Source organism: Cyprinodon variegatus, unplaced genomic scaffold, assembly GCF_000732505.1.
Source record: "Cyprinodon variegatus isolate N-32 unplaced genomic scaffold, C_variegatus-1.0 Scaffold1284, whole genome shotgun sequence".
Classification (NCBI taxonomy): Eukaryota; Metazoa; Chordata; class Actinopteri; order Cyprinodontiformes; family Cyprinodontidae; genus Cyprinodon; species Cyprinodon variegatus.
This window is the reverse complement of record NW_015151737.1, coordinates 157,263-159,338: the sequence shown is the minus strand read 5'-3', so window position 1 is coordinate 159,338 and position 2,076 is coordinate 157,263. Positions and strand designations below refer to the sequence as shown.

The following is a 2,076-nucleotide window of genomic DNA, read 5'->3' as shown; positions in this document are numbered from 1 at the left end:
TATTCTAATTCCAATTTATTCAGTGGACTGCTGCTGCAATGATTCATAAATGAATGCAACTTCTTCCCTCAGAGGGACTAAGGAAACTATATTGTTTTTTATACATTGTGTGGGGAACTGCTGTTATTTTGGTGAGGGTTCACATTGAGGAGTCAATTGACTTCAGCTTGGGCTAAGGGTTACAGTCACGGTTAGGCTGTAGAAATTACTGGAAATAGGCCCCACAAAGATAGTCAGACTAGTTTGTGTGCATGTGTTTGTGTAAGATTTTATGTGGGACAGAGAGTTGGTTAACCATTGTATATCCAAAATGTAATAAAAATGTGTGTTAAAGGTATAGTGTAGGATTTTTGCGAATTTTTGAAAAGACAAAAAAAAAAATGCACATGCCCAACCCTGCACCTGCTCCTGAGAGAGAACGCCTGTTAAAGATGTGCAAGAGCATGCAGGAGCCCATTTCTCCTTGTACATGCTTTGTTTAAAAGTTGCTGTTTGCATTGCTCATACAAGCTTAGTTTGCAAAAGAAGATTTGCAATTATTCCACTACGTCAGACTCACATTATGAATTACCTCTCCTCTCGAACACTGATGAGAAAACGGATTCAAAATAAGGAATGAAAAGGGAACTTCTAAACATATTCTTAATATTTTCATAGTTGTTATACATGGATGCCCTAAAATTGAGAGTTTTGGTGGACAGATAAAAGCAGAGAAATACCTGCCTGCAGAGAATTTTCTACCTTCTCGCACATGGATGAGAAAACGGATTGAAATATTAACGAAAAAGGGAACTTCTACACATATTCTTGTTGTTTTGTCAGAATTCTATCAACTGAGCAGAGAATAAATTCATCTGACACTGACTGCAGCACATCGACTAAAACTTGTCTCCATACAAGTAAAAATCGTATATTCTTTCAAATGCATCTATCCATCAGAACTCTAAATTTTAGGGTATCCATGCATAGGCACTATGAAAACACAGAATATGTTTAAAAGTTTCCTTTTTGTTCATGTTTCAATCCAGTTTCTCATCAGTGTGTGATAGAGGAGGTATTTCTCGGCATAGGGTTAGTTGAAAGGGGACCAGGATGTAGAACAGCCTTACGTTAACATATCCTCTACTATATCTAGAATAAAAGAAGACCTCCAGTTTACAGAATTGTAATTTGTGATTTGATTAAAGAGACAAAAATGTATTATTTTCTCAGCAATAAAAGCACAGATAATGAAACATAAAAGCATATTTGCTTCCTCGAGTGATTCAAAAAAAAAAATGCCATGACAAAGGGTGTAACTAAGATGATGGGAAGTCAAGGTAAACCTGAAAGATTACATTCTTACAGGAAACAGCTTTAAATGTCATTCCTTAGACTGAGCCATGCTGATCATTCGGAAGCTTGAAGCTCGCTAACACCGAGAGCAGCAATGGAACCTCGTGGACTTCAGTTGGATCAAGAAACTTTCTCCTGTCCGATTTGTCTGGAGCCAATGATGGACCCAGTGACTATTCCCTGTGGACACAGTTATTGTAGGGTCTGTATTAAAAGACACTGGGATACAGAGAATCTGAAAGAAAACAGCTGCCCTCAGTGCAGGAGATCCTTTAAAAGGAGGCCTGATCTGGAGAAAAACACCATCTTAGCAGCTTTAGTGGAGGAACTAAAGAAGACTGGACTCCAGGCTGATCCTGCTGATCACTGCTATGCTGGACCTGAAGATGTGGCCTGTGATTTCTGCACTGGAAGAAAACTGAAAGCCGTCAAGTCCTGTTTAGTCTGTCTGGCCTCTTATTGTGAGAAACACCTTCAGCCTCATTATGATTCAGCTACATTTAGGATACACAAGCTGGTGGAGCCCTCCAAGAACCTCCAGGAGAACATCTGCTCTCAACATGATGAGGTGATGAAGATGTTCTGTCGTACTGATCAGAAGTGTATCTGTAGTATTTGTTTAATGGACAAACATAAAGGCCATGACACAGTGTCAGCTAAAGAAGAAAGGACTAACAGGCAGAGAGAGCTGGAGGAGAGATGAGGAAAAATCCAGCAGAGAATCCAGGACAGAGAGGAAGA

The 2,076-nt window shown here is 39.4% G+C and overlaps 1 protein-coding gene across 1 annotated transcript; it reads left to right on the top strand.

The window, feature by feature from the left end:
- Positions 1 to 1,391: 1,391 nt before the first annotated feature.
- Positions 1,392 to 2,071, top strand: LOC107102629 (E3 ubiquitin/ISG15 ligase TRIM25-like; the record flags this gene model as incomplete). Its single annotated transcript, XM_015402007.1, is given in 1 exon segment — positions 1,392 to 2,071. A coding segment is annotated over 1 exon segment (642 nt), but the record flags the coding sequence as incomplete, so codon positions are not given.
- Between the last annotated feature and the right edge of the window lie 5 nt (positions 2,072 to 2,076).